Source organism: Mytilus galloprovincialis, chromosome 12 (assembly GCF_965363235.1).
Source record: "Mytilus galloprovincialis chromosome 12, xbMytGall1.hap1.1, whole genome shotgun sequence".
NCBI classification, from domain to species: domain Eukaryota; kingdom Metazoa; phylum Mollusca; class Bivalvia; order Mytilida; family Mytilidae; genus Mytilus; species Mytilus galloprovincialis.
In genome coordinates, this window is record NC_134849.1 from 43955242 (window position 1) to 43980196 (window position 24955).

Below are 24955 nucleotides of genomic sequence, written 5' to 3' on the forward strand. Positions count from 1 at the left end.
AAAAAATAACCCCACCCCTCCCCACCCTTGAAGTTGAAATAGTCATATCTTAGAGGTTGATGTGTTCTGTCTTATAATTTAAGCCTCAGTTTTTTGTGGGCTTCGTGTTGCCAATTTTTAAGGTGGTACCCAACACTTCCACTAAAATTAATTTGGCTCGTTTAAATTTCTTAAAATTTTGACAAAGTATATACTTTGTCTCTTTGACAAAAATATAAAAATTTCAAATAATTTGAACCAACCGTTTTTTCAGAAAAATTACACTGGTTATATAGCAGTTTGACAAATACTAATTTTGATCATTGAGAAGCTTAATATTCCCTTTACAACACAATGTAATTAAAACGTTAAGCTGACTTTACAGAGTTATCTCCCTGTAGTGTTAGGTACCACCTTAAGTTGTTTTTGTGTACTGTTGTTAGTTTGTCTTTTTCTTTTTAACAAAAGAGTTGTTAGTTGAACTATTGAAAACTAGGATTGTGCAAACAAATGATAGACAGCGACACGTAGGTGAACAAACAGAGAGACTGGCATAACAATGGAGACTAAATGAAGAATATAAGATCAATTATTATTTAGGAATTGATGCATACAAATATTCTGTCAAATTAAAAAATGTGAGTGTTCAATTTGGTAAAAAAATTCAGTATTTACAGTTCAACAACTTGGTATTAGAGGCTGAATCATTGTTGACCAGATTGAAAAACCCTTCATTTGTTTTCACCTGTCCTAAGTCAGGAACCTGTTGTTCAGAGGTTGTTGTTTGTTGGTGTGTGGTTTATAGCTATAGGCGTTTCTATGTTCTAATTTTTATATAGATAAGACGGTGACCGTTAGTTTTCCCTTTTGAGTGATTTTACACTAGTAAATTTGGGGCCCTTTAGAGCTTGCTAGTCAATATGAGCCAAGTTCGAGGCTGTACTATATGACCTATTACGTTTTACTTTTTCAAATTATGACTTAGACGGAGAGTTGTCACATTGTCACTCATACCACATCTTCTTATATTTATTAAAATGCTTCTTTACAGCAGCTGTATCCAATGTTAACTGATAAATTGTTCATTTCTAAAGAGGGAAGCCTAGAAAGTTCTGGTCAAGTCTGAAAATATCTATAAAAGTTATGGAGATCAAAATGAGCAAGGCCAGATGAGATCCAAACCATCATTAGATAAAAATGCTGGTCATGATTTTAATGACAAACAAGGTTTAAACTGTGAACAGGGAGAGTTACCATGAATGTTTTAGCTTTTAAATCAACAGACCATGAATAAAATCACAATTATCAAATCCTTCAGAATGGTTACAAAATTTATTTCAAGGCCATAGGTCCTTCAGATGACTCGCCGATTTCTAAATCTCTTCGCTTTGAATTCATTAGTTCTCTTCTGACTTCTGGTGTTATCTGTTCATGTACTTGTGCTCGTAAGAGATCCATTAAAGCCTCACATTGTTCACATGAAATGTCCTCTTTATATCTCTGTACAAATGTCAATAAACACTGATGCCACAAGACTGGGAGCAATCGTTTATCTTTTGTAAAACTGTAAAAAATAAAATATATTTATTAGGGAGCAATCGTTTATCTTTTGTAAAACTATAAAATAAAATATATTTATTAGGGAGCAATTGTTTATCTTTTGTAAAACTATAAAATAAAATATATTTATTAGGGAGCAATCGTTTATCTTTTGTAAAACTGTAAAATAAAATATATTTATTAGGGAGCTATCGTTTATCTTTTGTAAAACTATAAAATAAAATACATTTATTAGGGAGCAATCGTTTATCTTTTGTAAAACTGTAAAATAAAATACATTTATTAGGGAGCAATCGTTTATCTTTATAAATAATATCATGTACATGCGGTTGATTAGGAAACATGACTTAAATCTTCAGAGAATGTGTTTAAGCCCCTGCTTACATATAATGTTTTATCCCCGGCTTAGTATATATCTAGGATTTTGATTGCTTAATGCACATAGTTACAAAACCCATAGCCCCTGGCTGTTGCTAACCCATATCCCCGGACGTTGCTAACCATTATCCCGGGGAACTTCACGCAAGTTTTCCTTAGTTTCATGATTGCTCCTTGTGAAATATTGAATTCTGTAGATTATACATGATGTTTGTAATTAAATATTTAATTCATTAACAATTTTGTCCTATTATGCCGATCGTTTACACTCATCTCATTAAATGCATCACTTGACTGCCACATTTTCAAGGAATGGCACTACTGACCTAGCTATGCAAATGACCAAAGTTGATGTCATACCATCTATGACGTAACTTTCACAACATTGAGCGCCAAATTTGACTCAATCCAGTTTCTCTTTCTCCGTATTACAAACGTCTTATATTTGACTACCTGTAGGGTTCTACCAAAGGTAGTACCCTACACCCCGTAAAGAATATGTAAAATTTCCAAATTTCAATAAAACTTTTTTAGATAATGAAAAAAATGTTGTTTTCACGTTACACTTTGTACCCGAATTTTCATGAAACTCGCCCGATTCGGACTAAGACCGGGGATAAATTCGTTATCTACGTTCATATCCTTAGATATGGATATTTTAACACCCTTTAGTACCCTGTAAACCCTTCGGCTACGCCTCATGGTGTACTGGGGTACTTCAGGGTGTTAAAATATCCATATCTATGGATATGAACGTAGATAACTTATAATAAAGGGACATAACTCAAGAAAGACAAAAATGACGACACCCTGACAAAGCCCCCGACCCTAGATCTTTTTCTTCAATTCAGGAAAAAAATCGTTTCCGGTCCGGAAAAATTCGGTTCCGGTCCGATCCAGATCAGTATTTTACTATACCCAAACAATCAAAATGGCTGCTCCCAGCACAAATGTGCTACAATTAAGGGTTAAAAAATGTCGGCACTGGGAGGATTATTCAATTAAAGCTTCTTTAAAGAGATTAAATGATTTTAGGGTACAGGACCTTAACCAAACATGACATTTAACCTTCTGCAAATCTGACAGGGAGTGCAAAAATAATAATAAAAAAAAAAAAAAAAAAAAAATCCCGACCTACCGACCCTGATTTTTTTGCCTTGGCAGCAGGAAACAGACATATATTTTTTTTTGGCCTTACAGTCATGTTATTTATCTGTGTTCACATGCATATCTAACTAAGTGAGGTACAAGACACAAAATGTGTATCTTGTATTTGATTATTTATCATTTGTGCACCTCAATCCTTTTTTTGCTACTTTTGAAGAAATCTGTAGTTTGGTAGGTTAGTGTAGTATTAACTAGACATATACATCTCTATTTTTGGGATAACAGGTGTTCTCCTTGTTGATATCTGACTTGTTTATTTTTTGGTAGCATTTTTGAGCAAACCAGAATGGGACTGTTATCCTAAAAGTCTTCAGAATAGACCTACACTTAAATAAGGATATTGACCCTTGTATTACTAGGATGCAGTATTCAATATTCAGAAATGTTTGCAAGGTTTTTATTACTGTGGATTCATTTATTTTCGTGGGTACCAATTTTCGTGGATTGAGGAAAACTTGCATAATCGTGGATATATAAATTCGTGGTTTTGACAAAGTTTGCATAAATTCCCTTAGAAAATATGTATTTCGTTGAACATTTAAATTCGTGGTTCCCCTGTACCCACGAAATCCACGAAAATTAGTATCCAACGAATATTAATGAATCCACAGTATTGCAGAAATTGCGATGGACAGATTTTGCTTTAAAAAAAATTATGTTTTCGTGGATTGAGGAACATAAACATTTTCATGGATCTTAAATTTCATGTTTTTCACCAATCTTCATGATCTTTAAATACAAAGCCTTTAGAAAATTTGTAATCAGTTGTATTGAATTCCATGAAATCCATGAAAATTGGGATCCAATGAAGAATAATATATCCATAGACACAGAAAAAAAACCCAGTTTTTGTGCACTTTTATGAAACTGCAGTAACGATTACACTCCTTAGTTTAAGAATTTACAGCATATCAATGAATACTACTTCACATCAATACTACTTCACATCAATACTACTTCACATCAATACTACTTCACATCAATACTACTTCACATCAATACTACTTCACATCAATACTACTTCACATCAATCCTTATTCACTTCTGGACTATTTTCTTGCATAGATTAACTTACCTTAGAAAATGAAAAACAACAGCATCTATTACCCTGAATGGTAGGGCATATTTTTTATCCAACAATGTCCTAAGAAATATACTGTTAGCACCGTTGTAGTCCATTTCTGCTATTTTCAAGATGGCCGCTGCTGAATGTAACATGGGTATTGAATTCTTTGCTAAGATACTCGCAACAATCACTGCCTCTCTTAATGTACAATTCCCTGACTGTTAAAACAAAAACATTCACTTTTTTAATTTTTTTTTTAAATTAATTAGTTTTACTGTTTATTCCACATTGGCTAGAGGTGTATAGAGGTGTTAAAATATGTTTAACCTGCCACATTTCTGCAACTGTCTCAAGTCACAAACGTCTAGCCTTTGTTAGTCTTTTGTGGTTTTTTTTTATACATTTTGTTTCATTTTAATATGTGTAGTTAAGTGTGGCGTCCATTTCATTGAACTAGTATACACTGTTACTTAGAGGACAAATGAACCTTGCCTCCAGATTTTCTAGCTCCCACTAGTGACCTTGTGATGGAAACTGCTCCTTGGAAGGTAGTTGTCTATTTGACACATTCCCAGTTTCCATTTTCTATTCATGGTTCCTTGCAGTAGTGAGAAATAGTGAGAAATAAAATAGAATACCAATGCATTACTTTCACATTCAAACATTTCATGCTTTATGATTTTTTTTATTGATCTTATAAGCCATAATATTATATCTAAATTAGCAGGGATAATTTTATATAAAGGGGGGGGGGGGTTGCTAATCTTAGTCTCTTCATTGAACGTCATTACTACAAAGTATAACTTCCAGAAAAAGGGAGATAATCAACTTAAAATTATAATTTAGAATAATTACATTAGATGTGTGTTGCATTATAATATGTTATTCTGATTGGCTAACTACATATCACATGTTATTCCTTAAGCAATTGCATTACACAATAAAACTTCTTTCATGATAATATGAGGCCCCACAATAAAGTGCCTAGCTAAAAATGTAATTTTAAGTATTGAATGCTTCTTTTTGTCACTTCATAGGGTTGTAAAAATGTTGACAGTGCGCACATTTTTAGAATGAAGCGCTAAGCTTCTGCACTTCATACAAAATGTACTTTGGTCAACATTTTTACACCCCAACGAAGTTACAAAAAAGAAGCATTCAATTCTTACATAAAATTTGAGTTTCTGTAAAATTGTTTAACTATTGGTGTGGACCAGTTCAAAAACTGTAACAAACAATATACTGTGTTATATTTCTCACCTCACAAAGTGGTAGTAATATTCCTTTAAAAAAGGCAGCTGGTTTGAATAGTGATTTTTTTACAGCCTGCAAAAGAGTAAGATTATCATAAATATATAATTCTAATGTCTGAAAAGAAATAGATTTGTTGTAGTGTAAGGTTCTTCATGATTATTTAGTGGTCCAAATTGTAAAATAGTCGTCTATGGTGACTGAACTAACCTACAATTTTTAGCATTGATAATAAAATTGAGAAAGGAAATGGGGAATGTGTCAAAGCGACAACAACCCGACCATAGAGCAGACAACAGCCGAAGGCCACCAATGGGTCTTCAATGTAGCGAGAAACTCCCGCACCTGTAAGCGTCCTTCAGCTGGCCCCTTAAAAAATATGTATACTGGCAGAGTGATGATGGACGTCATACTAAACTCCGCATTATAATCCAAAGCATTGATGAATACATGTGCATTGGAAACCATCCTAACTTGCACTATAATTTTCCTTAGTCATTGAACTGTAAAATCAGGTTCATAGGTTTGGCATTTATTTTCAAAATTCTCATCAAATGAATATGCATGTCCATTTAGTTTCAAGTTATTATGACAACAACTTCATTGTAAACTATCTTTTGTTATAATACTGTAAACCAACTTATTTTCGCGGATACTTTATTTCGCATTTAGCCCTTACTAACTCATTTCGCGGATACTTTATTTCGCATTTAGCCCTTACTAACTCATTTCGCAGCGATTTATTTTTCGCGATTCTCATCTTTGTTCGATGTAGTTAAATGAAAATAGATCCAAGTTTTACATATTCACGACGATTTATAATTGCGATATATTTCTATTGGCGAAAGTTGCGAAAATTAGTTGGTTTACAGTAACCAAAACCTTTAACCTGATATGGGACAGACAAACCTAAAAATTGCATTACTGTTGATGTGACATTAAAATGTAACAAACTCTGTATTTAAGGTGGTATGGGAGTCTAAAATAAAAATGATAGAATTTGTTCATACTTTGCCAAAACGTAGTATCTATTAATATATGTTCAAAAATGTAATAAAATTGATAGGTCACCGCGCATTTTCTCAAGCTACAGGACGTGACAAAATGACACATTTTGTATGGATTATACAGGAAAAAAACCCATTTTGTGATTAGAAACTAAACAAAATGATAGAATTGTTAAATAAATGAGGAAAAAATAGCTTTCAGACAATGCTTTGAGAATATCAAAAGAAAAGATAGGGTCACCGTGCGTTTTTTCCGGCAAAAATACAAAATAGGAAAATTCCATGTAGAATCCTTCAGAAAATGCACTTTTTTAGAGTTACCTCCCCTGAAAATGACAATTTAATTTTTTATAAAAACAACCAAAAATAATCAAAACTTGTAAAAATATTAAAATTTATAAGTTATATTCTTATAAATTGGTTCTTTAAAATGATAGTTCGCATTAAATATCTGTATTTCTGCATCAAATTTTGCTAACTTGATAGAAAATCTTGACCTTAGGTTCTCTGTTTTTTACAATCCAAGATGGCAGAAGACACCCATACCACCTTAAAAGCAATTGGAATGACCCTAAACATTACTGTTTTTTGGGTTTTTTATTAAATGCAATGGCTTAATGCTCTGTTTTTTTCAGTCTTTCAATTGGACCATTACAGTTAAGAGTTGAGCGAGAGTGGACCAACAGATGTACAATAGTTACAGAATAAAAATGTGCAAGTTGAAAGACATGCACTGTGTATACCAATTACATTAAAATGTGCATAACTTTATTTTTTTAATGATTCAACCTGTTTAGATACAGAACCTGTGTCCATGCATGGCTTACAAGGATAATAAAATGCTTAGTTCTATTTTCTGTTCCTCTGATTTTGTAAAATTGATACACATCTTCAAAAATTTGCAGGCTGACATTTCATTGGCTAAGGTAATATTTACCAGATCAGAAAGTAAAAAGCTGAATTATGTGAGATCCTTATAGGCAAAGCTTACATACATAATCTGTATTATAATTAGATTGTCATTGATCTAAAGATGAACTAATGATGTAAATTTAAAATTATTGCAATGTTTTTTTTATTGTGAAAATGAGACAGGTCATTATGGCAATAATTTAAACTCGCATTTTGAAATTTTTTATATGAATTCAACAGGATTTTTCTCAATATTGCAAAAATTTAAATTACATTTGACTTTGAAATGACAAAATCGCAATAATAAATGCATGCAATAATTTCTGAATTTACAGTAATATTTTATCAAAATAATCGATACCATTAATACCCCACTTAATCATATTTTGTACTCACCATATATAAATGAAAATTGAGACTTCTAAATTCTGCAATGTCATCTCTTATTCTTGGAAATAAAACCAAATTAAAAAATCTAAAAAAAAAATATTCTTGATTATAATTTACCTTGTAGTTCAAAAATTATTGTTATGCAAGGAAAGTTTCCTTTCGAAGAGTTTGTGTTTTTTTTTGTGTTTTTTTATTTCTATTAAACCTTAATTTTAAATTCTTTTGATTCTATGTCTTTAAACAAAAGTCAATTAAACATTTCAATATCGTAAATGAACTCTTCATAGATACCAGGATTAAAATTTCAAATACACGCCAGAAGAGCGTTTTGTCTACAAAGACTCATCAGTGATGCTCGAATCAAAAATTGTTAAAAAGGCAAAATAAAGTTGAAGAGCATTGAGGATGAAAAGTTCCTTAAACTGCCAAATACAGCACATAGCACTGGTATAATTTGTCTTCAAGTATAAAATCAATTAAAGTCATAACAAAATCATAAAAAGGGCAATAACTGAAAATTGCTTAATAAAAATATCCAGTACAGTGACTCTGATGAAAGTTTAAATTTTTTTTCCACTTTTTGGGCTTTTATTATATTAATTCATGTTTATTATTACATCGTCAATGATGAGTTTTTAATAAAAATATCCAGTACAGTGACTCTGATGAAAGTTTAAATTTTTTTTTCCACTTTTTGGGCTTTTATAAAATTAATTCATGTTTATTATTACATCGTCAATGATGAGTTTTTTGTAGACAAAACACAGGGATGGAGTTGGATTCACAAAAAATCTTACGACTAGGATTGATCGTGAGTCAAGTTTTGTTGTTACATTTACCTCTGTGCCATTTTTGCATTTAAATTAGAAACAAATATTCTGGTGGCCTGGTACATAGATGCTGCTGACCACGTCTCAGGTTCCGTTAAATACAATATCTGAAATTGTACATTTAAATTAGAAACAAATATTCTCGTTGCCTGGTACATAGATACTGTTGACCACGTCTCAGGTTCGGTTAAATACAATATCTGAAATAATACATTTAAATTAGACGCAAATATTCTGGTGGCCTGGTACATAGATGCTTCTGACCACATTTCGGTTAAATACAATATCTGAAATAACAATTCAAACATGTTTTAAATGTTCATAATTTAATTTTGAATGTAACTAGTCTTCTGATTGCCTGATGTTGTTTTGTTATCAGCCCGTAGACATAATATAGTCATGTGACCGTGACGTCATCAACGTTTTTTCATGGTTTTCTATGGTTTAAAATGGAATTGAGAATTAAATTATAAGAAATGACTGTAATATTTTTTCTGTCTATTCGAAATAACATAAAAAATATGGTGCACACTGTTAAATAACCCGCTACGCGCATTATTCAGTGTGCACAAAATTTTTTATGTTATTTCTTCATACCGTATTTGGGCATGTATAGTCCGCACTTTTTTTCCTTAAATATGTAGTTTGTACAAGGGGTGCGGACTATAAACAACTATAGACGGTTTTTGAAATTTATAAAAAAAAAAAAAAAAAAAAAAAAAATTTTATTTAAATTTCTTCTGCATTCATAATGTATATTGGAGACGTTTATTATATCTATTTCATTTAATTCTTATTCTTTTATTCTTTTTTAACTTTTCTCTTCAAAATTGATTATTCAAAGTAAAGATGTGACATCCTGCATAGGTAATCAAGAGGGGTAATTAAGGATTAAGTATGGGTGTGTTGCAATTAATTAATGATGTCAAGTTTTGACAGGTCTTAAATATTATAATCCCAGGCAAAAAAACAACATCATCAATGAAAAGATTATATAAGATTAAATAGTTTTAAAATTTTGATTACTGCTAATTAATTTAGATAAATGTTTGATCTCTTTTATCTTTTGTTCCATAATATTCAAATTATTTCTGTTATATTATATATCAGCTTGGACATACTTAGACAAAAGTTAATTTTAAAAGGGATCTTTAGATTAATAACTACTTTTATCAAATTATTAAATTTTAATTACCTGATGAAAAGCTCTACCATTTCATTATTTTTCATGAAATAAATAAAACAAAATTTATTTTTTTTATAAAATACATGGAGAATATGTCCCTTTCAATGGATTTTTATAGTGAACTAGACTTTTATCATGTTTATAAAATTGTTAAAAAAAAAAAAAATTTTTTTTAACAAAACTTTTTTTCTCGATTTTAAGGGGATGAATAGGGGGTGCGGACTATACAAAAATGCGTACTATACACGGCCGAATACGGTAGACAGAAAAAATATTACAGTCATTCCGTAATTTATCTTGTAAGATTTATCGAACTTCACAGCTAGTACAAGGAAACTTATAGAGAAACTAGTTCAGGTACCAGTCTTGTATTACAACTCCAGTTTCCGGTGCATGTCAAAACATGGAGGGAAACAAATTAGTACATTTTTTTTTCTGAACTCAATTTATTCTGTTTGATTATTGGTTTAAGCTGGATTGAAACATATAAATAGACTTTAAAAAAATCTTGCTTTTTTTGGGGGTTATCAATCCAGTGTGTGGAAGGATATCATGTTTACTGCAAGAGGGACGAAAGATACCAAAGGGACAGTCAAAGTGGTGCGGCCTAGTAAAAACAGGAAACAGAAAGTAGAAAAAAAATGTTTTGACTTCAGGATTACAAAACTTTTTATTCTTCGTGGCATGGCCCACTTTTTTCTCGATTAAATCACAATTTCACATTAGTACATACATGATATGAATACGAAATTTTTATTCTATGTACCATTTTTTATTTTTTTATTTTCAAAGATCAGCTGTTTTGCATGTAAGCCTATACATGGATCTGTCAATTACAAGACTTCAACCTTCAACATAGTGTCATAAAAATTAGCTTTTGAGAGAAATTTTTCTAGGAAAAATAATTAAAACATTCTTGTTGTCTCATTAAAATCTAGTTGGACTGATTATTTTCAAAACTGGTTTATCTAAAGATTGTGAAATTTTAAGTCAACTGCAAAAATTATGAATAATCTACATTTAATGTTGCCATCTTAGCCTATCTTGTCATGGATACTTAAATAATTAAATATATTGCAATAAAATTTCTTCTTTCAACTGCTAGACCTACTATGGCCTAAAGGGATGACTTCAAAATGTAATCAAAAGAATTTGTATACCTGTTCCCAGTTCTGTAAATTTGGGATAACTTTAAAGGCTTTAGGGAGCTTTCCACTTCTATATTTCTGTAAAATCTGTCTTATACTTTTATACATTCCAACAACTCTCTCATCTAACTGTTGCATATTTACACTGGCATTATCTGAAAATATTAAAAATTAAAAGATTAATAATTAATCTTAAAACATAGATATGTGCTAAAATTGTAAATGAAACATACAGTACAGATTTTGCGAAAGCCTTTCCAAACTCCAAACACCAAGTTTTTTCTTGGTGTGACACCAGGAAACTCAGACTTCCCTCCCTACAGTCAGGGATATAACTATATAGGGTTATTACAGAAAAATAAAATACATTTGTTATTGTGGACTACAAAATCAAAGAACTGTGATACCATACGTAAGTTACATGTTTCAAAGGGACAATATACATCATAAGTTTAGTTAAAATGTATATAAGTTCTATTGATATTACTATTGTCTTTATGTATACTTAACTATTTAAACTATTTTAACAGTTCATAGTTTGCCAATTTTGCATAGTACACCTATATGTTATTACAGAATAATATGCCTGTAATAACTAAAGGGTGTTATCACAGCTTCTCTATAACCTGTGTAGCAGGTTAATTTAAAGGGTGCTCCACATTTTTTATGTTATAATTGTATGTTAAATGTATCAGGGCTATTCCAGAAAAAAATGTATGGGGGGAGGGAGGGGTTGGAAGGCAGTTTTTGTCAGCACCCGCCACCCAGACAATTGTAATTGAGAATTTTAGTACATTATAGTGTGAAAAGTTGCTCTGATACCCATCACCCATGTATTATTGATACAATGTGCCTTCCAACCCCCCCCCCCCCCCCATACATTTTTTTCTGGAATAGCCCTCATGAAAAAAGAAAAATTAACTTCCTGTATATAACACATGTAAAATAAATGTGATTTAACAGGCTATTATTTGAATTTGGGAGTTATTTTTATTATGGAATTTGCATTATTTCGTGTGTTTGAAATTTTTCAATAAATTCCATGTTTTTTTGGTATTATAATGTTTTGAGCAGTTCATAGCACTTTCTATACAATGTATTTTGTATACAGTGTTCTCCCCTGGATTTTTTGATAGCACTGTGGTAAGCGTGTGATTTTAGACAATTCTTAGTAACTTTATTGCAGCGTGCGGTTGGTTTGTAATTGATTTGTTATGCGTTTTTCTTATATTATGCTACTGATGTTTTCTCTTGTAATGATGTCCTCATCATGTTCATGGAAGTTACCCCTTTGTTTGCTAATGTTATTGTCTGGATATAGACATGATAGAAGAAAAGTCTTTTTTCACCATTGAAAATTCATATAATCCTCATATTATCTGTGTATACCAGACTGCCTGTGTGAAGATTTCTTATCACTAACAGGTGATGTTGCAGAACATGTAGGACGAACAATAAAGTCATTGTCAGCTTCTGTGTTTGGTTTTGTAACCCACTGTAGCAGTGTTCTGTTAACCTTACGACTTTTGACAGGAATTGACCTTTTTTAGAATAATAATTTCTCATTTTTCTGACCTTAACGTTATATAATATTCAAATGGCTTTATCCAAGCTGGACATCGAGAAAGTGAATTTCTCAAGTCCTATCAGCATGAGGTTTGTTCTTCTTATCGTATCCTCTTAAGGATGTACTTAGGTGAGGTTTTTGAATTTGTGTAAAATGTTCGGACTCCTCGGTGTTTTTCCATACAATACTATGTAAAATATTTTGCCCCATAACACCCATTTATTTTTTCATATAAGACTTAATAGTTCATGAAAGGTCATTTACCAAAATTTTAGAAGATTCTTAATTTTCTTTCTTTTGTTTTGAGACCTAATAATACCAATGCAAATATAAGGTAAAAGTCCGAGTCAGCCTTTTCCCGCCATATTTTAAATCTCAAATATCTCGAAAAGGAGGTCCATGACCTATCAATATTTTTAGCTTATTTTTATCCTTAATTGATGCTCTACCAGCTTATAGTATCAATTTTAACTTTTTAATTTATTAATTTTCACCTAACCTCAACTAAGTACATCCTTAATTATTTTCAAATGGTAAAATTCATTACTGTAGAATTGCTGCCTTACCAATAATAAGTTGGAAAAGGGTATAATTAATACTTCAAAGATTTACTCATTTTGGAAGTTTCTATGGATAGTAATTATAAGCCCGGCAAATTGTATCAAACCCCTGTGTTTGATCGTTTTTAAAATCATCATTTGTTCTCAGAGTTAATTTATACAACGGAAATAATTCATTCAGAAATAAAAAAAACAGTTGATCATGTGATCCGAAGTGAAAAACAAACGGGAAATTAGAAAAATTTTGAAAATTACGAAAAAAATATAGCGGTCAGTACAATAGAATAGCGGGAAATTGTGATAGCGCTGAAAATCGCAGCGCTAAAACGGCCTGGGGAGAACACTGGTATAGATGGTGTTGTGCGCAGTCACAGTACATCCTATTGAAAATGAACTATCTTCTTTGTAATAGATATTGTTGTGTGCAGCATAGAACATTTAAGTACAGAATAAACATGGAATTTATTTAAATTTCAAGCACAAGAAATTATGCAAATTCCATAATTAAAAATTATTTCAAGTTCAAATAACAGTGTTCTCCCCAGGCCGTATTAGCGTCGCGGTACCGCGACGCTATATTTTCTTCCCGTGACGCTATAATAATATCCGCGACGCTATAATAATTTCCGCGACGCTATAATTATTTTCAGGATGTTATTTTTCTCGTTTCTGTATGGCAAAGCCATGTCCTAAATTGTGAACTTTCATCTAATTACCGCTTATGATCATAAAAAAATATATCACCGTTAATTGTAATCCCTTCAAGTCGGACAATAGAGGCAATTTAAAGTTATTACATAGGTGTTAATTGCCCTTTGGGTGATAACTGGTTGGATACTAATACCCCAAGCTGTCACTTGTGACATGATTAATACCACGTGGTATGCAATCGCAAATTTCGACAAGGAGAAACTGTAGTCAGAAAATCATAAAATAAATCAAAATATATGTTTGCAAAATGAAAATTCAAAGAAACAAACATTTTTTCTCTTTTTAAAAGAGATTGAGTCTTATCTTTTTATGACTTACTCAAAATATTAGTATTACTTTCTTTCTCTTCCTATTACTAGTTGTAAATCGAGAGTGAAAATTTTGATTTTGAACTATATAAGTTTTGTACTTTCTTCAGAAAGTGATCATAATTGGCTTAAGTTTATGTTTCATCCATTTAATGCATTAAAAACGCCATATTCATTCCCAATCTCTTGTCAAACATTGTTTTATTTTCGTATTTTTCATTGCTTTCGGCGGCCATTTAATATTTTAGTGTAAACTACTGATCGGAATCGGACCAGATATGACAAAAATCCGCATTTTAAGATAACTACATATCCACAAATGGCACAGTAGACAGAAAACAATACCTAAAGAGAAAACTAAGCATTAACAGACTATTAATTAGATAACTTTGTTAAAAATATATATCATTTTGATAAAAGAAAACAATTGGGACCATGAACCAATATATTTGATAGACATGATAGAGAAAGTTTTTTAATTTAAATTTTATTGCTATATGATACTTTCTTTTTCCTTTTTTTTTTTTAATTATAAAAACCAGTGTTTTTTCCTACACATTTAGTGCAATTGTATCTATACACATATATTTTTATTTGGCCCAAGAGGAAAAAAAATTTTTCTGGAACTATAAATGAATATAGAAAATATAAACTGAAAATACTGTTATCATGGTTTTAGTTTAATTGTATTCTCAGCTATGAATTCAACAATATAGATACAAAGAATAGGGTGGAATAGAATATTTTATTCACCAAAAAAGGGCCTATAGCATACAAACAATATAATACATTTTGTAATAAACAATAACGTATATAACATAAAGGAAATAGAGCATTACCACGACACGACAAATTACATTGAAAAAAATACAATTTATTTTTTACGCCAAATGTGATGCTATCAAAAATTTCTGGGGAGAACACTGAATAATAGCCTGTTTTATGTTAATTTCAATATATATATATATTACTAAAAAATCAAGGTCTGTGATCCCAATGTTTTAATACTGAAATTTGAAAGTCTTTTACAGAAGGTTAAAATAAAATCTATTATCAAACATTTAGACCCTTAGACTAGTTACCTGACATTTGTGTTTGTACTTCTGTCTTCTTCTCTGTGATTTTCTCCATGATGATATCAGCCAGAGTTCTTTGTTTGACCGGCTCGTTGGACATAAACATCTGTAAGGCTTTCTCATCATCTTCATCCACTTCCTACGAAACATTAAAAAGAAAGACATAAAAAATTCCAAAGTCCCCCACCTCACACATATTTAATATTTCCAAGGGACATAACTCTTTTAAGAAAGTCTATTGTCCACCATTATACAACTTGTTCGAGATATAACTGATATAAGCCTATATTATAAGTTCTATAAAAATTTGGCAAGCAATAAAACAGACATATAAAAAAAATTCAAATTGCTAAATTTACTAAAAAAAAATAGTCAGAATTCCTTAAATTCTTAAAATGAAACTTAAATGATTAACCAGTTACAGCTTCTGATATGTTGATAAAAAGTAAATCCTCAGGCAAATGTGAAGGTTGTTGCTCAAATTTTGGGTCAGTTATGAAACACGGACACATTCCTTTGAATTTGGCCTTTCTTACAGAGTTTCTATTTTATCATCTTTTTCTATTCAACATAAAGAGTTTATTACTGCTCCTTGCTTTTTTTTTAATATCCCAACCTCATCCTCATCAAATTCAAATGATATGAATGATTGCCAAGGAGACAATGATATAGAGTGAGCTTCTGTTATTTCCCTTTACCAAATTTAGTATGGGCAGCAACCCTAAACCAAGGACAAAAGAAACAATTTTTCACTTATGAAACAGTTTTTATGTAGTAATCGCTTACAATGTCTTCATAAAATTCTTCATTATCAGAGGCAAGATCATTGTCGGAATCTGAATCATCTCGTGGCGGCCCTGTATCTAAAGTCGTCTTTTTCTTAACAGGTTGGGCCCTGAAAAAATAATTAATATTCATGTAAACGTCGGAATCTGAATCGTCTCGTGGCGGCCCTGTATCTAAAGTCGTCTTTTTCTTAACAGGTTGGGCCCTGAAAAAATAATTAATATTCATGTAAACGTCGGAATCTGAATCATCTCGTGGCGGCCCTGTATCTAAAGTCGTCTTTTTCTTAACAGGTTGGGCCCTGAAAAAAATAATCAATATTCATGTAAACATACATAAAATTCTCAAGATAACCATGATAACACAACCACACTAAAGTAATATATAAAGAGGATATTACATACTAGCTATTTGTTTAAAAATAGCTCAGTAAAATAGGTAAGTTTTGCACTTAAAGTCATATGAAACCTCAAATTATAACAAAATGGATAGTTTTCATTATTTAACTTATGTACATATACTTTTTTCTGAAATTTGTCCACATTTAGAAGAAGTTTACTTTTTTTAATTGCTTGCTTCAGGAAGCAATTCGCTGACATATTTTTGGTATTCAAAGTGACCTTAGTCATGTTAGTGTGAAACTTCTTGTAAAAATCTGGTGATCACAATACTTACTAATTAAAATATTGCATGTTGATGGTTAAATAATCTACACAAACAAAATTATGTTTAAATTAAACAAATACCAATTTCTAATTAATGCACGATCTCTGACAATGATTTAAATAACAAGTGAAGGATACCCTTGCTTCTGCGTAGTGTGGCATTCCAACAAAGATGTCACTATAATATAATGTAGGTTGGATATATTTAGAATATCTCGACATACTATTACTGATTTTTCCGGATTGTAAAAGAAACGTAAATAGTGTAAAGGAGAGCTCAAGATACGATAATTTCATGAGAAACAGAAGGGAAATGTGTAAAAAAAGTGTATAAGTATTACTATTAAAAGTCAATCTATTAATTTGTGTGCCTCCATCTCATCAATCTTAGTAAGATTTGTTGGGGTTTTTTCCACACTATAAAAACAAAATGAATGATGTGAGGGGATGTCACTCTGGTCAACTTCATAGGGGATTGACGGCTTGGAGGCAATCGTACCACATCTTCTTTTTTATATAAGTTTATGATATATATATGCATTGGTTCATGAATTGGATAAACTTTATTTTTCACCAGTCACTCGTTTCATATAACTTTCACATGTATTACAGTGTTCTCCCCAGGATTTTTGGATAGCGCTGTGGTAAGCGCGTAATTTTCGACAATTCTCAGTAACTTTATTGCGGCGCGCGTTTTGTTTGTAATTGATTTGATGTGTTTTTATTATATTATGCTATTGATGTTTTCTCTTGTAATGATGTCCTCATCATGCTCATGATAGTTACAATGTACCCCTTTGTTTGTTAATGTTTTTGTCTGGATACACATGATATAGAAGAAGAGTCTTTTTTTTCCTCCATTGTAAATTCATATATTAAATCCTCATACTATCAGTGTATAAAACTGAAGGAGAAGTCTTTTTCCATGATGGGTCTACACCAGACTACCTATGTGAAGATTTCTTAGCACTAACAGGTAATGTTGCAGAACACGTAGGACCAACAATAAAGTCATTGTCAGCTTCTGTTTGGTTTTGTAACCCACTGTAGCAGTGTACAGTTTACCTTACGACGTTTGACAGGAATTGACATTTTTTTAGCATAAAGATTTCTCATTTGTCTGACCTTAAAGTTTTATAATATTTAAATGGCCTCATCCAAGCTGAACATCGAGAAAGTGAAATTTCTCAAGTCGTATCAGCTTGGGGTTTGTTTTTCTAATCATATCCTCTCAATTGTTTTCAAATGGTAGAATTTCTGACTAAACAATTATAAGTTTGAATAGGTGATAATTAATACTTCAAAAACTTGCTCATTTTCGGGGTTCGTATGGATAGTAAACCCGGCAAATAATTTGTAACAAACCCCGGTGTTTGATCGTTTTTAAAATCATCGTTTGTTCAAAGTTCGTAAAACAAGTTTGTGAGTGTCGTCGGGAAATGCGGTCAATTCATTTCATCTCATTTCATTCATATATGCCTCTATATATTCTTTTAATTGAAAAAATAGATGTCAATGTCGAAATCTTTGTTTATTTTGATCTTTCAAAGACGCCATTTTTATAAGACTGGTCCCGCGGAGTTACTTTAATACAAAGGAAATAATTCATTCAAAAATCGTAAACCAGTCAATCACGTGATCCGAAGAGTAAAATAAGCGGGAAATTTGAAAAAATGCGAAAAAAAATGTAGCGGTTGAGTGGGATAGCGCTGCGGTAAGTACAATAGGACAGCGGGAAATTGAAATAGCGCTGAAAATCGCGGCGCTAAAACGGCCTGGGGAGAACACTGTATTATTTTTTAGAAATCCTGCCCTTCATAAAACAAAACACAACACTTTATAGATGGGGCTGTACTGCATTTGAGAAAAATAATTTAAATAACAAAAATTCAAAGTTCTGAGGAAAATTCAAAACAGAAAAAGGCCTTTAACAAATAACAAAAAAACACATCAAACCAATGGAAAACAACTGTCCCGTGGTGTAGTGGTTAGTTCATCGGACTGCCAACACAAAGGTTCCTGGTTCGATTCCCGTCTGGGATGAAAATTTCAGGAACTGAATTTTTGGCTCTCCCTTGACACCATTTGCGAGTATGACCTCCAGGAAACAATGAAAGTCTGTCGGAAGGGGATGATAAATGGCTGACCCATGTTAAGAGAGAGCCATATCTCTTGCACGTTAAAGACACCCTTGTAAATTTCGAAAAAGAGCAGGCTAATGCCGCTACAAGGCAGCCACTTGCACTTGTAAAGTGGAAAGGGATTAATATAAGTTGCAAAACTTGTTTCCCAATCCACTAAAAATAATATGTTTAAACTAACTGTCATATTCATGATCTGAGAGAGGAATTGACACTAAAGAAGGCTATTTGTTAAGTACATTTCCGTCACAATTTTATAACATCTTGCCATTTGTTTAGCATTCGTCTTACTGTATCTTACCTTACAATTCCATGTTCCTCTTCAAGTTCTGCTTGTTGTAATCTTGCTTGTTCCAAAATCTTTTTAGATAGCTTGTCATCAACATACTAAAATACAGTAAATCAAACAGGCTATGTTAATACATGTAATAATCATTTAATATCAAATAATTAAAGTTTCTTAAAAAAAGTCACTCTTCAGGCAAAGTTTTTACAACTGTTACTGCAAGTTCATTTGTACTCTTGTATTGGTTATTGTAGGTGCATTGTATCTATTGTATTTATGTAAGTTTTTTATGTCTTCTGCTTATACTGATCTAAACAGATACATGTAAACCATTTGCAATCTAGTTTATTAATTTGTATCTCTGTGTCTATTTTTATTTCTCACTTGCAAACTAAAAATTTAGCCGAATTATGTACTGTATAACATGCTTTCTATTCCAAGAAAATAAACATAACTTCGTAAATGCATCTCATTTAGATCTTAGTTGTTTTTGGCGAACACAGTAAAGTCTGGCACGACCTTCGAAAATTAAAAAAGCAAAAAAAACCAGATATTATGAAATGACAATTAAAAATTGCTGATAAAAGTAGAAATTTTCATTTGCAAAATATAATACTAGTTTTGGTCAGGTAAGCAATTGTGATCTGTCTTGTCTCACTTTGCGTCCGTCGGTTCCCCCGTCTATCTGTCAACTCTTTACATTTCCATTGTCTTAACCAAGTTTGGCAGGGCTGGTGTTATGGAGTGTTGAAAGTATTTCTTAAGTAAGGCAGTTAAATTTCACTTTATTGAAACCATGTACAATTGGCTTAGACACATCGACGATGTGCAAAACAATTATTTATTTGTGGTGTTCTAGCATTTCTTTATGTCACAACTACCAGCACCATGTCTTTCAAGGTTTAGTTAAAATAATATGAGCATTACCTGTGAATGGGGACGAAGTTTGTTTAAATTAATTTTTTTGTAACTTAAATATTTGTTAAAAAAAGAAACGGAAAAACCATAACGTTTCCGATTTTGGTTCTGTTGTTATGGATTTTACTTGTGACGTTATTTAAGTTATGACGTCATTTTCAATGTAAACAAAGAAACGCAATGCATCAGGTAACGTTTATTCATACCTAAGACAAAGAATGATTAAAAATGAAATATTGGTATTGTGTTCCTTGAGTTCCTATATTTTACTAGACTAATCAAAGTCTCACGACAACAAGACCGGAAGAAGGAAGTAGAGTTATGTGTTCTGCGCAGATCCGGAAATCAAAAAACGCGACAAAAAAAAAATTGAACGATTTTGAGTTCATTAGTACAATGAAAAATTCAGGAAATTTTCCCGATTTTTTTTTTTTTTTTTTTTTTATTGAATTCTCTACTTTTATAGGGGACTTCGTCCCCATATTACCTGATATTTCTATAGAGATAATTTTACAAGTGCTAGTGTCTTGATTGTAGATTGGTTTGCACAGAAACACAGAATCAAAATAAAATGTCCGTGTGATCTTCAGCAGGGGTGTGGAAATGCTATGCCCAACTCACCCAACTCGTACATTTTTGAACAACCGGACAAGTAATTATTTTTGTCTTGGTTGCCCATGGACAAGTAAAGACAAAGTTCAAATCCAACAAAAACATAAAATTAATTTCAAAACGTATAAAGATGTTTAATTTATGTAAAATAAACCAATGTTCAGCAAGTAAAAACATCAATGTTCATGACGATAAATTTACATGATACTGGAAATAGATCGATTACCAAAATGAAAAAAAATAAGTATGCGAACCTGAGTCGCGTAACATTGCATTGGCTTTGTCCATTGACCCGGGATCGTCGATTAGGTTTTATCCATCATTTAACGGAAGTGTCATTTCTTTAAATTTTGTATCGAGATTCAGATTGATAAATACTTAATAAAAAGGTGGGCAAACAAGACAAAACGAGTCATGAGTCGAGTAGAAAACCTTAAATGCAAATGGAGGACACAGAGTATTTAAAAAAAAAAACGAAAGCGAGAATTTCAGAAATCATGGATATCAGATTGCATCTGGCTATCTATGGAAATTCGGGAAATAAATTAAGTTTTTGTCCTATTTATAGATGAGGTCTTATGTATAGATGAAATGTCAACATTATTTGTTGTCAAAGTGGAAAATAAAAGGGACGTATTAATTGCCCATCAAGACAATGATAAATAATCAAGAAAAAAACAAGTGTGTCAGTTGAGAGAAACACCACAAAATCAATAGTTTATCTATTATTAAGTTTACATTTCTTCGATCACTGTCCTCAAATTTAGTATATGTACCTACTGGCTACAATTTTTATTCAAAAACTGCTGCAAAATTGTCCTTTACATGTCATTTCATTGGTTGGTTTGCTGTTAGGTTTCTGTCCCATTGATGTCAACCCATTACCTACTTTCCTAATGTTTTACACATATAAATAAATATATTTCATTTGTGATGCACAGCAGTGCTGAGTAAGAATCATATATTAGCTAACAAGAAATACTTCAATATTTATTGGGATCATCAGGGCAAGTAAATTTTTTTCCGGACAAGTAAAATTTTAAGTTTCACTTGCCCGGGGACAAGTGCTCACAACAAATATTTCCTCACCCGTGTCTTCAGCTTCTGTTTGTGGGGCTGCAGCTTTACAACTGTAGCTTTATAAACTCACTAATATATGCAATATGAATCCCATAGTGCTTATTAAAGTTAGATTATTGTAGATTTGTAGGAAACCTTGCAATCAGTGGTTCTCCGCAGAAATATATTTGGTCCGGAGGATCCACTAGGAAGCATACAAATCTATTACTAGTACATAATTGTTACCATCTGAAGATATTCGATTGACTAATATGAATGCAACACCAGTTTTCCAAGCAACCATTGACATACTGTAACATTCGCTAGATTTTTTTTATATGGAGTGTCAGCTTGTGTTACTACTCCCTATTGAGGTCTATCTCTATCCTTATTGTCTTCAGTCCCGTTTTCTGGGAAATATATGGGGGTAGTGTCAATGAATAGAAGCTCACATATTTCCTGTTAATTACGGTGATTGTAGATTGTTGTCAGGTGTGGATTGAGCTTGAAACTTTAATTTCTCGCTAATTTTACCACACAATAGTTTGAGATATCTACATTTCACCCTTTTAGAAGAAAATTTCAATAATTTAACCTCAAAAAATTTTTCATCTTGATTGGTGCGGCAGAAATAAAACTTTGCCCCCCTCCTAACCGCAATTCCTGGATCCGCCCCTGACAATAATTAATTTCAACTTGAGGTAATTATCAGTCAAAGCTCTATACAATGTACAAAATGTAGCTAACTTCAACAGTTATTACAAAAAATAACAAGCATCATTGTCATTTTGCTTACTTTCTTTTGTTACCTATTCTGACATCAGACTCCAAAATTCTTTTTATCTGATTTTGACTGAACATATTGCTGTGTGTTTGTTTTTCCTTCATAGGTATTGGGAAAGTTGATATCTCACAAAACGTGTTTAACCCTGCCACATTTTAGCTGAATTGACCAGGCTCTGATTAGGTTTAATTTGTACCCCAGATATGACGTATTTTGCATAGAAGAAGACCTTAGATGGCCTATAATTTATTAAGCCCACGTCATTAGCACTCTGATGTTGTCTCATCTGCTACTCATTTGATAACTTAAATCTACCATTTTTTTGTAATCATATATTTATTTCTCATCATGCTCATGTTTATTAAATTATACCGAATCATCTTCGTCCTTCCTGTTACGAATTTTATTTCGGCCTTTGAGTTTAACTGATTTATCTGTTAAGATCTGATCTGCAAGTGTTTGGGTTTTGTCGGTTTCGCCCTCAGATTTAGATACTTTAACTTTCTTTGCTTTTCCCATGTTTACAGGTTTCACGTGTTGACAATTAATGTGGAAGAGATCGTTTGGTCCAAAGAAGTTCCGAAAATGCAGAGAGTGTGCGAATAAAGGAAAGATTGTGTTATAGAATAGAATAGAATATCTTTTATTTCCATAAGAGGTACCCTCAAGGGGCATAGTGCATATACATTCATGACAATATATAGTTACAAACAATTACAAATACAATAAAGCAAAACAACAAAACAGTATGCTTTAAAAAGTTAGACATTTTAAATATTACTTACAGTATCCCAGTGTTATATTATAAATGTTTACTCAAGGCAGGTGTTTTGATAAGAAATAGCCAAGTTGTTTTAAAATATTAATAGACTCACAGTTTAATAGCCAAATAAATTTATTGACCATATCCAAGGAGTAAAAATTTTTACATTCTTTAAATATCAGATCAAATAACATGTCTCTATCCTTAGAGTATACAGGACATTCTATAAGAAAATGAAGTTCATCTTCCACTTTATTTAAATCGCATTTATCACAAATTCTTTGATGAACTTCTAATTTGGAATATCTCCCAGTTTCAATTTTAAGTCTATGAGATGAAATCCTGAATTTTGTGATAGCTTTTCTCAAATCAAAATTTTTCAAGATATTTAAATAATTTTCTTTACAAAATGATGTTTTAAACTGACAATATGTTCTTAGTTTTCCTTAGCTATTTTGGCTATAAGCATTTTCCCAAGATTTGACATAGGATACTTTTAAACAATTAAGTAAACATTTTCTGAATTTGTATTTACTAAAATTAATGAAGTTACTAGGCAGGTCAATAATTTTACATAAGTGTCTGACACTGCTATACCAACTATTGTGATTTTTATCATCTAAATCTTTAGAGGTTTGTAAGGCTTTATATAATAAAGAGTCCTCAGGCATATTTTCAATTCTAAAATAATAATTCAGTAGATTTTTCACAATACTAATATAAATAGGAAATCTACCTAGTTCAGAGAGTACAGCAAAATTGCTGCTCTTTCTGTTTACACCCAAAATAAATTTTGTTATTTTCATGTGTAATTTATCTGGTTCAAGATCTGAATAAATTTTATCTAAGACTATATCATTTCTAAATTTACTACTCTTTGGGTTAAATGTACCCCAAATTTCAGAGGAATATAAAGAAATAGGTTTGATCATGTGATCAAATAGATGTAGACTGGTAGTAATTTTTGGATGTGAACGAATAACATCTTTGCATAATTTATAACACATTTGTTATACAAATGAATATCGGAATCAAAATCAGCTGTTAACAGCTATTTGGTTCTTCACCATTTAAAGCTTCACCTAAACCAACTGTCCCCAATGACTGCCTTAATTCACAATTTAGAGTATTATAAATTTGGTTTCGTTTTAATTTTTGTTGTATGTACTGAAGATTAAGAAAGAACTTTTAAGAAATAGGTTTTCCTCAAGGACGTATAACTAACCTAATATACGTCCTTGGTTTTCCTTCAAAAAAAATAAACCTAGAAAAGAAGTAGGTCCAGTAAGACCCTTTTTGGCCCCAAATTATAGCAGTTAAACTTTTACAAAATTGTTAAAATGTAAACTTTTAGTTATATCTTGGACAGAAGAATGCTTCTGCTACATAAATATGGCCCGTTTTGGACAATGCAATGCACATATAATATAAGGTCACTAGCACCATTAAGTCATGCTAAATTACTGAAATATTCACTATTCGGCTAGCATTTTAGTTAAATTTTAGACGGTTTTCGAGTAAAATGAACGTGGCCGCATTCGTGTTCATCCTTAATATTGAAATGTAAGTTGTATTTGATGATAATACATAACATATACAAAGGTTGAGGATGAACAGAATGTTTTTTTAAACAAATATGTATGCTTCTTTTGGATGCAGATTGTGAGCTTAAATCAACGGTGACCCCAATTTATATTTCATTTTTCAATTAATAATATGATAAAGTTCATTTATAAAAAAATATAGCGAAATTCTATATCAGAAAAAAAATTATACCTGCAGAATTTTGAAGGTATGTGCTTGCTAAGAAAATAAGGCAAAATAATTGAACCACCTTTGATGTTT

General features: G+C 31.6%; 1 protein-coding gene across 2 annotated transcripts; it reads right to left on the bottom strand.

Moving 5' to 3' along the window:
• Window positions 1–1149: 1149 nt before the first annotated feature.
• Window positions 1150–22930, bottom strand: LOC143053856 (bystin-like). 2 transcript variants are annotated; one of them, XM_076226642.1, is made up of 10 exons: window positions 22720–22930; window positions 18990–19075; window positions 15883–15991; window positions 15103–15235; window positions 10887–11029; window positions 8550–8647; window positions 7717–7795; window positions 5411–5476; window positions 4160–4368; window positions 1150–1543 (listed from the first exon to the last, which is right to left on the bottom strand). In XM_076226642.1, the coding sequence occupies exons 1-10, from the start codon at window positions 22864–22866 to the stop codon at window positions 1312–1314; spliced, it is 1302 nt and encodes a 433-aa protein (XP_076082757.1). In that variant the 5' UTR covers window positions 22867–22930; the 3' UTR covers window positions 1150–1311. The 2 variants fall into 2 exon arrangements, with proteins under 2 accessions (XP_076082757.1, XP_076082758.1); XM_076226643.1 differs by lacking the exon at window positions 1150–1543 and adding an exon at window positions 1713–1800.
• Window positions 22931–24955: the final 2025 nt, after the last annotated feature.

Coding starts and splice junctions, on each gene's coding strand:
- LOC143053856 (XM_076226642.1), bottom strand. CDS start 22,866: ATGGGAAAAGCAAAGAAAGTTAAAGTATCTAAATCTGAGGGCGAAACC. Junction 19,076..22,719: donor GGAAGGACGAAGATGATTCG/GTATAATTTAAT, acceptor ACTGTATTTTAG/TATGTTGATGACAAGCTATC. Junction 4,369..5,410: donor TATTACTACCACTTTGTGAG/GTGAGAAATATA, acceptor TTGTTTTAACAG/TCAGGGAATTGTACATTAAG.